The following is a 15781-nucleotide window of genomic DNA, read 5'->3' on the forward strand; positions in this document are numbered from 1 at the left end:
AACGGTTAATCAAAATGAATTACCAAAGAATCAGAAACGATAAACCTACGTTTTATTGGTCTGCTCGATGTGAAGGGAGAGCGTTGTGTAATCTTCATAAGTGTTGCAGTGTGCCTGATAGTCGTCAAAGAAGAAGAGAGACAACCAGAGGGTTTAAAGAGTCACGAGAGGCTGCAATTAATGTAATCCCTTCACTTGGCTTCAATGTCAAAAGAAACGGGTGATCACATCCCGATCCTCCGACTCATTCCCATCACACTGAGGCTGTTTCTGCTCCTTTTGCCCCCAAAAGGACTTAGGCAGCATCTGTCGTAGATACAGACTACTCAACAGTGAGTGAGGGAAACTAATACTGTGTACCATAAACAAGTAGAGGCATGTGAGGCGTCTGCTGCCAATGATTCACATCCACACACTGATGTTAACAGACTCAAGGACACATGTACACTTCTATACTCGAGGCAAAATATCTTGATTGCTTCTGACGCTTAAAACAAGTTGAATCAACTCTGCAGATTCTGATGTTGTAACAAATCTTGCAAAAACCAAATCAGGCGAGAAACAACAGAGGCGCTTAGTGCATGTGTTTGGATGAGTGAAGTAAAATGAAGCCCCTGAAGGGCTCAGTGTTTCTTTTATTGACTCACCTTCTCAATCACCGCAAGCGACGCTGAGGTCATCCAAAAAAACCTGAGCAGTGACTTTATCGCAAGAGCATCTTGAAAACAAATCCCTGCACAACGGGGGGGGGGGGGGGGGGGGGGATGTGTTTACACAAGAGGTGAAATACTTTCAAGTTGATCGAGACACAAAGAGAGTCTGGAGATCGCAGAGACCGATAGAAGAGCAGTAGAGGGTTAAGTCTTTAACCTTTTTCAGAGGTTTCAATCAAGTGGTTAGACTTGCCAAGTTTGTTTTGGTAAAGTCTGTGCCGATGTTTAAATCTGGTAGAAAGTTAAAGCATTTTATTTTTATTTTTTTTAAAGATTTATTTTCTATGCCTTTATTGAGACAGAACAGTTGACCAGAAACAAAGAGAGAGAGAAAGCGAGCGAGCGAGAGAGAGAGAGAGAGAGAGCGAGAAAGAGATAGATAGATAGATAGAGAGAGAGAGAGAGAGAGAGAGAGAGAGAGAGAGAGAGAGAGAGAGAGAACAACAGGCCACAGGTCGGACTCAAACCCAGGCTTCCCGCTCTCCATACATGAGGAAGGCAATCTCACTGTTCCGAGCCATTCAAATTCAAAATATACAGACTATCAGTGCATCAGGCCATCTGAAGTAGTTTGCAGTTTGATCCAGCAGGGGGCGATCTCGCCATTACTTGACCTTTGCGTGCACTCTTGACCTCAGTAAATGAAGACAGCAATGTTGTGGCAAAAGCAACGAGGGCGTGATTCAGGAGATGTAATCTTACATGAGGTAGACTCGTTTCTCTGCATACAGCGGTCCACTGCCGATGCTTTGATGGAGACACCTGCAACTCTCCAAGCTGGCTCGCAAATATTTGTGTGTACCAGGAACATCTGTTCGACTCTGAACGGGTGTTCTCCACAATCTAACTTGCTGATTCTACTTTTATTGGGGGATATGTTGTACTACGTTTCACCTTCTATAATTATCATCATTTTGGACACAAAGGTTGCTGTAGAACAGAGAGACATAGTGTAGTTTTCTTGATCCGTACAGTCACACGTGTGCTTAGTGCACAGACAAAACAAGACCCTTTATCACTCTTTCACTTGTGTACAATTCAAGATTCATGTTTTGAGAGTTGACCTCAAACCCATCTGACAATTTTTTCAAACAATTTTGCCAGCCAGGTGGTATCAGAGCCTGACTTTGCAATGCTCCTGCTGCAGCCTGGATCCAGCTGAGAGCCTTCTCTTAAGTGTGGAGGCTGAAGATGAAAACAAACATGGGCGTGATGTTTGGGTTTCGACATTGCATTTGCATATAATAAATTAAAGAGAGCACCGCAGAGAAGTCGAGGACGAATCAGACGTCATGTTGCAGGAGAGAGTGTTTGATGCAGTGTCATGTACTGTAGTATCAAAAGAAAGCACAAACTTGAACCTTTTACTTGAGAGTCATGTTACATCTTCAGCTGCACAGAAAATGTCAGAAAAGATTTTGCTTTTCAGGAGGAAGGAAGCTGCCACTTTAACACTGAAATTGGGGCCCTTCGGCGAGCAGCAGTCATCTCTGAAGCTTTCACACGGTGAAATGTCACCTGTCACACGCACTCATCGTCTGGCTGGTGCAGTGTGCATCAGCTCGGTCCGAGGCCTGCGGGGCCTGAGAGCTGTGGCGGTCGTCATGCCCTGTGACTGGGAGATAGAGACCCGGCACCTGGTTTTCAACCGCCTATATTTACCGTCCTCGTTTGATTTGCGAGCCAAAAGTGGAGAGTGAACATAATGGGCTGCCCATTAGCCTTCAAAGATTGGGATTTAATTGTGCTGGCCTATTTAAAATTCAAATACTGACTCCATGCAGCCAGTAGCCCGTTCCCTAAAGTGAAGACCTTGCATAGCATGTTGAAAATAAAGTATTATATATATCAAAGGCTTGGTGGAACCAAGAGAGTGCAGCGAGTTTCGAGAGAAGCAGGACTATCTGAGCTCTTCCTTTTTTCAACATGGAACTTCAAAGCTACTGTCCAATAACAAGAAGCAAAACTCGTCTGTGTGCTCATACTTGGAAAGGACGCGAATAGCCAAGAATACACACGGTTCATTTATTCCATTTGATGCTCTTCTGTGGGTTCTGTGCGTATATACGCTCGCTCGTGTGACGTCAGCATATTTCAAACAGCCGATTCAACTGCTGTCAAACGGGGAGAAAAGAAAAAGAAGTGTGAGAGGAGAAAGATGCAGAGAGAGGAGAAGCTAAATGACAACAGAAGAGAAGACAGAGAAAAAAAAGCATGAAAGTGAGCGAGAATAGAGATGAGCGAGCGAGGGAGGATGTGAGGAGGAAGACGTCGAGATTTAGAAGGTTTTGATCATCTACAGTTTCCTTAGAGAGAAAACGCTTGTCTCAATTAAAATCCTCAAAAAGCACTCAACTCTTTTTTTTCTGAAAGTCTTGTAAACTCTTATCTGTGTTTTTGTCGGCTCACATGAATGAACTGAAGACCCTAAAGTCGGAGAAATGAATCTTGTCGCTGCACAAACACCTTTTTATTTGTGTAAAGAAGGAGGAAGCAACAGGGACAAGAACATCTGGTTTCCAGTACAAACCTGCCCCCCCCCCCCTCCCCCCCCTTTGTAACCCATAACCTGTGTTTAGTGCAGGGAGGATTCACACACAAGACACAGCTCAGGACCTGTTGATTTCCCAGCATGCCTCGCTCACATTCCTGACCTCCTTCTGTCACTCTCTCACTTGACTCAGCCCCACACATCTACACACTCAGACCCCCCCCCCCCCTTTGCACCTTCACATTGATGTCTTTGAGTACAAGCTGCACAGTCAAGTGTGATTCAAGGGTGTCTGACAGGAAACATTTCAACAACTAGAGGGAGAAATGTCTGCTCTGTCAATCAAACTCTTAACAGTATTCACACATCTCAACAACTTTTTTTGGTTCTATTCCACACAGAGAGAGAGTGAGGTGACCTGACAAAAACCGTGAGAGCCGGCACCCTGCAGAGTCAGGAATGTGGTGAGACGGCCAAAAGGGAATGATAAGACCACTTTCTTAAACCCCTTTGCCCCCGTTTCTTAATCTGCCCCCCGTAGAGACAGATGCAGAGGGATAGTGACAGAAATCACATGAGCAGTTATTCCTCTTTTCCTCCAGCAAGGCAACGATATATTTTCTGTTTCCCAAAAAAATGAACCTTCCTCATGAACTCAAATGAAACAAAGACAGCAGGATTTGAAAGCACAAGGCATCAAGGGAAAGAAAAAGTAGCTACACCAGGTTTAACCTCAGTTTGTTTTGCAACCTCTTGATGCAAGGTTATGATTTTTCACAAAGTGTGCATTCAAAAAAGATAAAATGTAATGCTTTAACTTTCTACCAGATTTAAACATCAGCACAGATTATACCAAAACAAACTTGGCAACTCTAACCACTTGATTGAAACCTCTGGAGTGTGCATTCATGCGACCACTTCCCAGAGTTGTACAATCACACAAGAGAGGACTTTGAGACCTCCAAGACTCAAACTGGACCTCGTGGTATCTGGAGCAACATGGCTTTCCTTCAGGCGAGACACTTGCTGTTTATTAACTCAGTGGAATCTTTTTTTGGTTTGAAATGCTCGTTAATTGGAAATGCTTAACTGGAGCTTCCAATCCCTGTGCCCTGGTGACAGGAAGAAGATCCAAGATAACCTTCAAGAAGACCTGATCCAACCCCGTACTGGATGCAGTGATTGGGAACGCAATGGATGAAGAACGAGCGATAAAAACAAGAAGAAGAGACGAATAAAATGATGAGTGATATGTAGATAAAGGACAGATAATATCTGACAAACCAGCATTGGATCTCACTCTAAAATGCAACAACAATGATTGACAGTTGTCGATTGTTGCTTTCAGTCAACAATCAAAGTTTCTCATGAGAACAGATCACTCAAGAAAGTAGAGCAAAGAATCATGGGAGCCAAGTTGACCTTCAGGTCATAAAGTTTGGTGCATTACTTACTGCGCAGAGAGCCTTTAGGTGGACTGATCCTGCTCTTGGGGTGGACCATCTCCATTTTCTCGCCCTTCTCTCCTTGACTCTGGTTCTGGGCCTGAGCTTCTACTTGGGTCTGTTTCTGTGCTTTCTCCTGTTGCACAGAGGCCGTCAGAGACTTCTGTCTGCTCAGGACCCCATCGCTACCTGCCCTCATCAGCTTCTCCCCAACGCTCACCACCCGGGCTCGACCCGTGCCGGGGCATTCCTTCCTCGGCGATGGCAGCTTGGATCCAGATCCCAAAGAAGAAGGGGGGCGAGCCAGCCTGGAGGCTTTGGACATCCTGCAGGTCAGTACGGGCTCCTCAAGTCTTTCTCAGCCAGCCAAATCCAAAGGCGTCTGAGCAATCAGTGAGTGACTCGGTGACTCTGCAGCTTCCAGCGAGTTGTAACTAGTGCAGGTAGGCTGAGTGGGCCGGAGACAGAGAGAGAGGGAGGGCACTTTTGGGAAGAAGGGTGAGGGGTGGGGGGTTAATCAGTCCTTGGAAGGTGTTCTCCTCTCCTGGCGTGGCCTCCTGGGATCATCCTCCAAAGCAAACAGTGTGAGTGTGTGTGTGTGTGTGTGTGTGTGTGTGTGTGTGTGTGTAGATAAAACCTGTAGAGTGACAAGGCGTGCTGTGCCAAAAGCAAACAGAAACTCAGGTCTCTAGTGTAAGCACATCCCGGCTTCTTAATCCCTCCTCTCGCCTCTCCTCCCGTGTTTCACACTCTTTCCTTCTCCTTCCCTGTCATTTTTTTTTAGTAAATCCCCCCGCTCCCTCTCTCTCTCTCTCTCTCTCTCTCTCTCTCTCTTCCCTCACCCGCACTCATAATAAGGTTGTCAACTCTGCTCCTACCTCACGCCTTGTAATTCTTCCCCATGTTTTCTGTCCTCTTGTGCCTTCCCTCTCCTCTCCTCCTCTCCTCTTTTTCGCTCCGGTTCACTCGCTCCTCTGTGCCGATGCTCAGCGGGTAACAATTCCAGCGCTCAGGCAGGCGGAGACCAGAGAGAGAGAGCGAGAGAGAGAGAGAGAGAGGGAAAGATTTAGGGACAGAAAAAAGAAAAAAGAAAGGGCACGAGGGAGAAAGAGAAAGTGCCGGCAGAGGCTTTGTGGAGGAGCCCTTGTCTTCAGGTGCAGCTGCTCAAGCTGTTCCAGATGTGTGTGTGTGTGTGTGTGTGTGTGTGTGTGCAGCGCTTCACGTCATCGGCCAAGCGCTCAAAGACACACTTTGGTACAATCCCCGGCTTCACCTCGTCCTACTTTTTCCTCTTTCTTCTTCATCTCTCTCTCTCTGTCCGTGTCTTGTCCCACTACTCCAAACGGTCTGTTCTCCAAACACATGCAAAGAGATTTTTCATGCAACCAGAGGCAAAGAAACGCAACCGCACAAACACACCAAACCCCACATTCACTGCTGGAATTTACTGAAAATTAAAGAGCGCAAAAGGAAGGGAGCGTACCAGCATGTGTGTGTGTGTGTGTGTGTGTGTGTGTGTGTGTGTGTGTGTGTGTGTGTGTGTGTGTGTGTGTGTGTACACAAGAGACGCACAGTGGAGCTGTTCTGATCTCTTGCACCGAAGGCATCAGCTGTGACGAGAAAAAAATACAGCCGGAGTTTTCTGAGAGAGAGACGCAGCACGGGAGAGAAGATCAGAGCGTTTCTTCCCCGCTTTTTTTTTTTCTTTCTTCCCCCTCTGTCCTTAAAAATAAAAACTCAACTTTCTCAAGAAGCTTTGACGTTGCTTCTTCTTGACAAATCACGACCAACATTTGTCTTTGTCTGACACAGAAATGTCCTCTAGAGTACAGTTATCACAACCAGAGCAGCACAGACACAACATGAGGTCGTCGTGAGGACGGAGAGATAAAGCAATAAAAACAACAACTTTAAACCATTAAAGGCTTTATATGTGATGTTTTGATCCAGCAGATGTCGCCCTTGAGCACCAGCATGAAACCAAAACAACTCACGCTGCATTGTTGTGTTAGCATGCTAATGCTAGTGATCTTTATTATGCTGGTATCTTCACACTGCATGTAAATTTAGCTGAAATGAGCGTGATCTAGAAACACAGTTAAGCAGTGAGTACAGTATGTTATTCTTCTTTTCTCTAGTCCCTCAATTAAACAACTTTTATACACGAGGGGAGGAGTCAGCCGGCCGTCCGGGCGATGTAAACAAAGTGAAGATAGGACTCTGAAAACTCTGAAAACATCACAGACAGTGGGACTCGGGTGTTACACCCATTGTAGACAGTCATGACTCACAGAGTTATTTTCAGAGGAGATACTTGATTTATATTATATTTAAGTGTGAAAAAAACAAATAAAGACTTTAAGGAAAGAGTTTTGAGAGGAACAGGTCTTGATTCTTTCTGTAAAAGCACATTATGCTGACACTGTTGCGTCTGGAAAGTGCACAACAGAACAATCCTATAAACTTGTCTAATTGGACTAACAGTGTGTAGACAGGTCACCTAACCTGTGACACTTGTTGTTTAAGACGCCTCGACATGCTGAAGTGCTGGGATGCTATTGCGTGCTCACCAACTAAAAAACCTGAAAAAATGGATTACAGCGAGCAAAAGGATCAACCGTGTCCAGCGCAGGCAACATGTTACAAAAGAGCAGCAATCCACATAGAGCGGAGCAGCACAGGCATGGATTTACACGCAGACGATTTGACAAAATGCATCCCAGTTAGAAGTCCCTATTATAAAAAGAGCAGGATGAGATGCCCTCTCCTATCGGCTGCTGAGTTTAGAAGATGATTATATTCATGGTAGAAGTTTAAACAGGGATTCAGAGGTTAATAAAAAAATCACTCAAGATTTGATCAGTTCTTCCACACCCAGCCCCCCCCCCTCTCTCTCCTTGTGATTGCCCTTTTGCCTACTAACCCTTCTGAGCACCTCAGACAGCCATCACTGATTGTATAGATGTGAAACATACTAATCATATTTCAATGTATCTGCATGGCTTTAGATAAAAAGAGCAGAGCAGATTGACCTACATACTTTGAACCGTTTGCTGACAAAATCGGCGTGGCTAAAGAACCTCACAGGAACCGCTGCGTGCATGTCTGACGGATTTTTTGAAAAAAAGAGAGAAAAAGAAAAAGACCAGAGAGACATTTCCATAAGATTAAATATCAGAGTTGTGCCAGATTATATTTGTGCGTCATCAGATTGGCCGCTATGTTTACCAGCAGCGTCGTAGTACAGAGGATTATGTCAGACCTGAAAAAAAAATCTGACCACGGGAAACACACGCTGCATATAGGCTTCAGGGAGGGAGTTAATGCTAACTTTCTCATCGCATGGTTATATGGCGTTCTGCGTGTGTGTGTGTGTGTGTGTGTGTGTGTGTGTGTGTGTGTGTGTGTGTGTGTGTGTGTGTGTGTGTGTGTGTGTGTGTGTGTGTGTGTGTGTGTATATGCTGGGAGTAAATGAAAGCCCTCTGTGTGGACTCCCAGGCTTGAAGCCAGTTCTGACTGTACGGTAGAAGAAGAATGACGGGAACTTGTTTCAAAGGTTTGAAATAACATGGCATTTAGAGGGATGGATATAATTTGAGTTTCCTGATTAAGCCTGTGATTTTGTGCAACGTGATAGATCATAAAGTACGTCTACGTATCCAAAAACAAACCAAAACATTGACACACTATCCAGCCATGGAATCAATTTGCATTTCAAAACTAGACCTGGAAAAAAAAAAAAAAAAAAAGCAACCGCAAATATTTCAACCTTTAAAAAAAACAACTTGTGAAAGATGATGATTATCTGAGGGGTTGGATTTAGCTCAGACAATAATGACCCCCCCACGAATGATGAAAGTGCCACCCGCAGCCGTCTGAGGTGAGAACACTCTGCCTCCAAAAAAAACGCCAAAGAGGCGACTAATGTTTCACTAATGAGGCGGCGGCGGCGGCCGTCTGGTGTTGGAGAAGTTTGAGATGTGGAGCAGTGGGATGAGCGGTTATGGAAATATATCGGTGCAGAAGAATTCCACAAGTCCTGCTTTTTACCCCCCGTATGATTCATGCTTGTAGGGGAGGGGGCTGCTGCACATATTTGAGGAGGCTGGTGGGCTCAGCGAGAGTTGTCTGAGTGCATCTGTGGTATTTCTCTAATGAACTCACGCTTCTGTCTGGAGGTTATTGTTTTTTTTTTTTAAAGGGAGGAAGCGGTTATAAATGAGTCGCTGCCCAAGCTGAGGCCGCTGTTGGTGTAAAAAAAATCTGCAGTTTTTTCAAACATTTTAACTTTGATATAAACAAGAATCTTACAGTGGAATGCAACAGACTCTGGAGAATGTGATTTAGATTTCAGGGGTTACTCGCTACTACGCCTTCACTTTTAAAAGAAGAATGTGCGACTTTTTGATCCAGTAGATGTCGCCCTTGAGCACCAGCGTGAAACCAAAACAAACTGCTGTTAGGCCACGCCTCCTCCATACTGAAGCCTCCGCTCTCCTCCAGAGACACACCTCCAACCCCCCCTCCACTCATGACTGCACACAGGAGTTATCAAATTGGAAGGCACCATAATTAAACATTAAGTGGCTGAAAAAATCGTCCTTGTCTCGAGCTGCATTGTTGTGTTAGCATGCTAATGTTAGCGCTCTTTAGTTAGCTCGTAGCTTCACATTTCATGTAAACTGACACAGAATGAGCGTGATCTAAAAACTCTTACTAACATCCAAATAATCAGTGAGTATGTTCTTCTTCTTCTCTCTAGTTCTTGACTAAAACAGCTTTTATACACAAGGGGAGGAGCCGGCCGTCCCGTCCATGTAAACACGGCTCTGACAACAACACAGCCAGCGGGACTCGAGCTTCTCCCTCATTGTAGACAGTCAGGACTCAGAGACACATTTACACAGGATAGACTTTATGATTTATTGATGTGTTACATGTCGTACATTCTTCCTTTAAGGAGTTTTATAGCCTCTTTCAGCTTAATTGATGCACTGCTCATATAAATATATAGATTTAAAGACAGAATGACCGGCTCTTTATGGAGCAGCGTAAATCCAAAGGCGATGTTTTTACAGAACCTGGTGGTGAGCTACGTCGGAGGATTTGAGAAGATGTTTTGGGGGGGGGGGGGGGGGGTGAGCCGTGTACCTCTCTGCTCAGGATTAAGGTTGAGTCTGTTTTCCAAGCCCTCGGGGGTTGCTTGTTTCTCTTCCTACATTCCATCTCAGCGCTCCCTCCCGACCATATCATGACTCATTACTGACTGTTACACTCACTCTAAATCAGCTGCTGTGTCTGGCTCTGAGGGCACACACACACACACACACACACACACACACACACACACACACACACACACACACAGCGATGTTATTGAGCAAGTCGGGACCACCAGAACACAGACGAGCCGAGCCAAACATGCAGAAAGAAGAAGCGAGAGGGAGAGAAATACCACTGAAGAATCTTTTAAAGCAAACACTTTAAAACACAAAGAAACCGCTGCATGATAAAGTAAATCTTTAGGACGTCTTACACAGAAAAGGAAATCACTGAGAGGACTCCAAAACTTTCTGCTCTACGGAATAACTCAACCTAGGAAACAATCAATATTCAATCAGAGACTTTTTACTAGTTCACAGAATCTGAATCTCTATCTCTGTAGTTCTATCTGATGTGTGACCCACAGGCAGAAGAAGAAGAAGAAGTCTATATATGTGAGGCAAAGGCAGTTAGGACCAATTAGTCCCTAACACCCAGGCAGCTCCCCGGGGAAAGAAAGACACCCAACATGTCACATTATCTGCCGCACTAAGCTGCAGTGAACGCAGCCATGGCAGACGGGCAGACGGGCTGCCGATCACTCAGGACGGAGGAGACAGAGGGCCCGTGTCTCTGCCGGTATCATCAACTTTCAATTAAAGAAACGAGACTGATCGAGGACGCTCTGCAGAGTTAGAGACCATCTGCTGAAACAGGGAAGGGGGGGGGCTCCCAAACCTTACCAAGCCGAGAACCCCCAATATAGTTCACCTCAGGCGGGGACTCCCTCTTGGCAGCATTTCTTAAATTCCTTTGACATTATGTTGAAAAAAAATATCACCCTCCAGACCAAGAACACATTTCACATTTCACTACACTCCCCTCTGGTCACTTCCTGTCAGCACCTGTGTGTCCAATCAGACTCAAAGCTGATCGTTTGCTCTTACTCACATTGTTCCCTTTTTTCTAGATCCTTGCTTGTGTTGTTCTTACTCTCTGATGTACGTCGCTTTGGATAAAAGAGTCTGCTAAGTAAATTGTAGAATTTCTTACTGCCGTGTGCTGGCCCATAATGACTTGGTTTTTTTTTTTACTAAGATTTTACTTTTTTATTGATAAATTTAAGTTTTTACACTCTGTAGCAGCAACACACACATAGGCTGAAGTATATAGACACAAACAGGATCATATGGAGATGTCAGGGTGACCCACAGTGGGCGCTCCTGAGCTGGTGGTGGGGAGGGGGTTTGGTGCCTTGCTCAAGGACACTTCGGCAGTGCTCAGGAGGTGATCTGGCACCTCTCCAGCTACCAGACCAACCTCAATACTTGGTCCGCACCGGGACTTGAACTGGTGCAGTCCCTACAGACTGAGCTACTGTCTAAGTAGCTCGGGGGCTGCTCCAGAGTTTTTGTGAATCGTACTTTGCCTCCCTTTGTGTCTCTGTGTATATCTTTGTGTTTGTGCTGCTGGCGGTCTCGTCCAGGTCTCCCTATGCAAAGAGGTTCTTAACGTCAATGGGATGAACCTGGTTCAATAAAGTGACATAAAACAGAAAAGAAATGCAGTAAAATGTGCAAAAAACTACGAGTCATATAGACACTTTAGATGCTGCATCCTTTTTAAGCGACCGTGCTGCAATGTTGGGAAAAAGCTCCAAACAGGCAAAAAAACTGCTTCAGGCAACAAAGTCACGTCGTCTCTTTCTGGTGGAAGTAAGTATAGAAGCCCTTCTTAACATGGAGCCGTAAGAGGATTACTGTAAAAGATGCTGAAACAGAAAATGTTTTTTTTTTTTTCCTCAAACGTTCCCCACAATTCACTTGATGTGAAGCAGCAAAAAAAATATGACGCTTAAAGAGTCAGCACTGGGTTGTTTTAGCAGCTTATACAGTGAGAAGGGATCCTGCATTTAGTGCCACAGTGTGTCATCAGGAGCTTTTTACTCCGTCGTATGGCCTGTCTCTGGGGCCCCCCTGTGGCCTTATGAATCACTCCTGCTCCTCGTCCTCAATGGGCACAGACATTGTTTTGGAAACGTCTACCTCTAAAACTCTATACTTTCATCCAGCTTCTCCCCCCGAGGCGGTGGATAGTCCTCTCCTTCATATGCCTCAGCATTTTTGAGGAGAGTTCAGCTTCTTATCTGGACAGCCTGTCGAGTGTGTTATTGGAGGGGGGGAAAAGAAAGCGTCTGCCTGAAGTCTATAAAGCCAGTGGATATGAGGAGAGACAAACCACCTATCTCCATTCACACTGATGTAAATAAAAGCTTCTCCTCTCTCTTTATGGAGTATTGATTTTTAGTTCGATGTCCTGGATGCGGGAGGAAAGAGAGAAAAGAGGGAGAGAGAGATAGAGAGGAGGAGGACGAGCTGAATTCTGTAACTGCAGCATCTTTCTGGGAAGAAAAGCCACGTTGCTGCTATAAAGCATGAGAAAGCATGTTGATGATTCTGAAACCAGTACAGGAAGCTGGTCTTACTGTCTGGATGTTATGGTGATAAATTTATTTTTTTTCTTTACATTTCATAGAAACAGTTTTATGTCTGATGATAAAATCCATCAAAAAGGACAAGAGGATGTTTTCATGATGAAATGTGAAACAACAATAAACGTGTTGACATGTCGGTCACACTATATTGTAGTATAACTGAGGATGTGATTTCTAAAAGTAATTCTGAGCTGTGTTTTTATTCAGGGTTCAGATGGAAAAGCTGCTTTTTGCACACATACGTCACCAAAACAGTCAAGTCAAGACATGCACCACCAAAACATGACCCGACCAAAACTCGACTGACAAATCATGCACGGCCACGACATGCATGACCAAGAGTTATTCACAACAAGGCGTGTAGCGGACACGATTGACAGGTGGGCGCGGTGTAACGGTTTGTCAGGAGGTTTAAAACCCGCCTCAGCTCCAGCTCTCAGCCTGTCGTTAGGTTGACTGAAAGTTAGACTGAGACAGCATTTCCAGCATGGAGACCGCCACCGCGTCCCTGCAGGAACAGACGGGTGACATCACTCAGGCTTCAAACACCCTTGAAAGCGAGATGTTACATCCCAAGGGATTTATCCTGATAAAAAAGTTGTAACTGATATCTGAGTTATCCTCGCTGCAGTGGTCTATAAACTGAACACTCAGAGAATTAAAGTCTTTATATGTGATTTTTCACACTTAAATGTAGAAATCAAGTATCTCCTCTGAAAATAACTCTGTGAGTCATGACTGTCTACAATGGGTGTAACACCCGAGTCCCACTGTCTGTCATGTTTTCAGAGTCCTATCTTCACTTTGTTTACATCGCCCGGACGGCCGGCTGACTCCTCCCCTCGTGTATAAAAGTTGTTTAATTGAGGGACTAGAGAAAAGAAGAATAACATACTGTACTCACTGCTTAACTGTGTTTCTAGATCACGCTCATTTCAGGTAAATTTACATGCAGTGTGAAGATACCAGCAGAATAAAGATCGCTAGCATTAGCATGCTAACACAACAATGCAGCGCCAGTTGTTTTGTTTTCATGCTGGTGCTCAAGGGCGACATCTGCTGGATCAAAAAATGACATATAAAGTCTTTAAACAAGACGACAGGATGAAACCTGCAGTTGAATTATCTGTTCACTGAATGATATGAACCTAAACGCAGTGAGGCATAAATTCTCAGCAGTAAATCTGGTGGTTTTGCAACCTAAAATAAATAATGTTTCACGCTCATGAATCCCTTTCCATCACAGGAACTGTACAGTACCCAAATTTATGCTCACACCGGCTATTTCATTTTTGACCTTTCACATGTGAAAATGCCATTTGTCTAAGCGCTCTCGGGGGGATTGTGAATAATCTGTGTGTGTGTGTGTGTGTGTGTGTGTGTGTGTGTGTGTGTGTGTGTGTGTGTGTGTGTGTGTGTGTGTGTGTGTGTGTGTGTGTGTGTGTGTGTGTTTGTTCATGTCTGTGTGTACACATGCCTGCCAAGAAAGTAGATTTTCATGCGAGGGTTTTTTGTGGCTCGAGTCTCTAAATCAAGCTGACAGTTTTCAAATGACAGATTATCGTCCCCATAAATTTGCATACTTTCACCGGTGGAAACCATTTCATTTAACGTCCCAAAACGCATCAATCATTACGCTTATATGATGTGTTGTGAAGCAGACTGAAGTCGAACTATGTGGAACATATGGTGGGAATTTTACAGTGGCAGAAATATGTCACTTATAATTCACCGGATTGTGGCTTGTAAAAAAAATCTGATGTGTTTATAGAAAGTATGACCTCACCACCACCGAGTCTATTAAACCCAATGACTAATTTAAATATCTGTAAATCTTTATAACCTGTGTCTGCAAGGGTTAGATTAAGCCAGCCGGTCATGCAGCGGTCCATACATCTTTCATTCCTCACTGAGCATCTCTGCTGCGAGTAGAGTCGGAGGATGGAGGATGACACATGAATATGAATGATGTTTCAAATTCTTAGTCATGAGAAAGTTGGCGGGATCGAGTTAAAAACAAATGACGGTGCTGTGTGATGTAGAGCGGAGCTGAAAAGGATTACTGGAGTGTGAGATCAGAGACATAAAAAAGATCCTTGAATCCATTTAAAATGTTTTTTTTTAAGGATGTAGACCTGAAACGTCGGGTTCTGGTGAAACTCTGGTGAAAGTGTTTTTAAATGTATGACAAACATGTTTGATAAGAATCCGTTATTGTAGAGTCAGCAGCTTGTTCCTTCAAAATAAAATACAGACTTCTCCAAAAGTAAAGCTGGCTGGTTCCTTCAAAATAAAATACAGACTTCTCCTAAAGTGAAGCTGGCTGGTTCCTTCAAAATAAAATACAGACTTCTCCTAAAGTAAAGCTGGCTGGTTCCTTCAAAATAAAATACAGATTTATCCAAAAGTAAAGCTGGCTGGTTCCTTCAAAATAAAATACAGATTTATCCAAAAGTAAAGCTGGCTGGTTCCTTCAAAATAAAATACGGACTTTTCCTAAAGTAAAGATGGCTGGTTCCTTCAAAATAAAATACAGACTTCTCCTAAAGTGAAGCTGGCTGGTTCCTTCAAAATAAAATACTGACTTCTCCTAAAGTGAAGCTGGCTGGTTCCTTCAAAATAAAATACAGACTTCTCCTAAAGTGAAGCTGCTCCATCGTCCCTTCTGGGCCTCCGTACATGTGTGGTGGTGACTGTCTGCAGAGACTCTGTCCTCTGATTGGATTTTACTGTTCTGATTTGTTCTGGTTGACTCGTGGTGTTTCTGAGCGGGGAGCTGGTGTGTTTCCTCCAGCCAATGAGAGAGCAGCAGGTGAGTTTAGGAGTGGATACAATTAAACGATTGGACGTGAGTCAAACCGGTGAATATAGATATAGGTAAAATAGAAAAGCACGGCAGCGTCTGCAGCTCCTCCGAGGATGCAAATTAATGTCGCTTTTTTTTTTTTTTACAATGTCATGGAGGAATCTGTCCTTACCTTTGCTATTATTACCTGCCTTCCATTTGGAGATAAAATACTGTAGGTTGGAACATATTGTTAAAAGCATTGACATTAAGATACCGGATTCATCTCTGTCCTTTTATAAGAGACGAACATCGAGACTTCATACAGTGTCCTCTCCACGCTGACACTAAGCTGGCACCATCCGGCAGGAGATTTAGATACTTAAAGAGAAATCTGTCCGTCGATAACTCTGACAGACATGGGCATTTATCATATGATATGATGAAACTCTTTCATACCAAACTTCTTATGATCATATCGATAAATGGGGGGTTCTTCATGCTACTTTACAAAACTTTCATTACGTCTGCAGCACATGGAAGTTTATTATTACAATTATTTACAATTCCAGCACCAAAAGTCACATACTT

The 15781-nt window shown here is 44.1% G+C and overlaps 1 protein-coding gene across 8 annotated transcripts in view; it reads right to left on the reverse strand.

The window, feature by feature from the left end:
* Positions 1 to 15781, reverse strand: part of si:ch211-285f17.1 (sickle tail protein homolog) — a 120665-nt gene that overhangs the window by 89058 nt on the left and 15826 nt on the right. For 2 of the 8 annotated variants that reach the window (XM_065948997.1, XM_065948995.1), the window contains exon 1: positions 4659 to 6141. The exons of 1 other annotated variant lie outside the window; for it this stretch is intronic. In XM_065948997.1, coding sequence (XP_065805069.1) covers positions 4659 to 4974 — 316 coding nt within the window. In that variant the 5' untranslated portion in view covers positions 4975 to 6141. Of the gene's footprint in view, positions 1 to 4658; positions 6146 to 15781 lie in introns of those variants that run through there. 5 more of the 8 variants (XM_065948998.1, XM_065948994.1, XM_065949000.1 and 2 more) reach the window with 5 other exon arrangements.

The sequence above is a fragment of the Labrus bergylta genome, chromosome 20 (genome assembly GCF_963930695.1).
Source record: "Labrus bergylta chromosome 20, fLabBer1.1, whole genome shotgun sequence".
Classification (NCBI taxonomy): Eukaryota; Metazoa; Chordata; class Actinopteri; order Labriformes; family Labridae; genus Labrus; species Labrus bergylta.